Source organism: Rhincodon typus, unplaced genomic scaffold, assembly GCF_021869965.1.
Source record: "Rhincodon typus isolate 14 unplaced genomic scaffold, sRhiTyp1.1 hic_rhity00010478, whole genome shotgun sequence".
NCBI lineage: Eukaryota > Metazoa > Chordata > Chondrichthyes > Orectolobiformes > Rhincodontidae > Rhincodon > Rhincodon typus.
The window spans coordinates 1-617 of NW_025976116.1; the positions used below are offsets into that span (position 1 = coordinate 1).

Below are 617 nucleotides of genomic sequence, written 5' to 3' on the forward strand. Positions count from 1 at the left end.
TTCGACCTGTTTGTTTCCTCTCCACCTATCCTCTCCTCTATCCATCTTCTATCCGCCTCCCACTCTCTCCCTATTTATTTCAGAACCCCCTTCCCCTCCCCCTTTTCTGATGAAGGGTCTAGGCCCGAAACGTCAGCCTCTCTGCTCCTATGATGCTGCTTGGCCTGCTGTGTTCATCCAGCCCTGCACCTTGTTGTGTGAGAGGGAGTGACATGGGCCCGAGCTGGAATAGCCCAGTCAGAGAGAGAGAATAAGACGGGCTGCATTTCCAAAGTGTGATAAATTGGGAATGAGGAGAAACACAGTGTGGGTTTGAGGCTGGGGATAGCAGTGTACTATTGGACAGCAATGTTCCATGCTGACTGTACCATGCTGTTGAGGGTCACTCTCGCTGTTTGGAGTTGTGTGCGGGTGCTGTATACAATACTCTCACTGGCAGCTACCACAATGCAGCGTTTATGCTCACTGCCCTCACAGTCCAGACTGTGACTGATGTTACTCAGCTCCTGTTCGATCCTGGCCAGAGCCATCTCGATCTCACCCACGAGACCCACAAAGTGGGCCCCAGAACCTGGAAAAACAAAACAACAGCAGCTTAGTTACTGATTCCCCCCCCC

The 617-nt window shown here is 52.0% G+C and overlaps 1 protein-coding gene across 1 annotated transcript in view; it reads right to left on the reverse strand.

Moving 5' to 3' along the window:
• Positions 1-433: 433 nt before the first annotated feature.
• LOC125482448 (laminin subunit gamma-3-like) overlaps positions 434-617 on the reverse strand; it is a gene marked incomplete at both ends in the record, with an annotated part of 3391 nt that continues 3207 nt past the window's right edge. The window contains one exon of the mRNA XM_048594521.1: positions 434-571. Coding sequence (XP_048450478.1) covers positions 434-571 — 138 coding nt within the window. The remainder of the gene's footprint in view (positions 572-617) is intronic.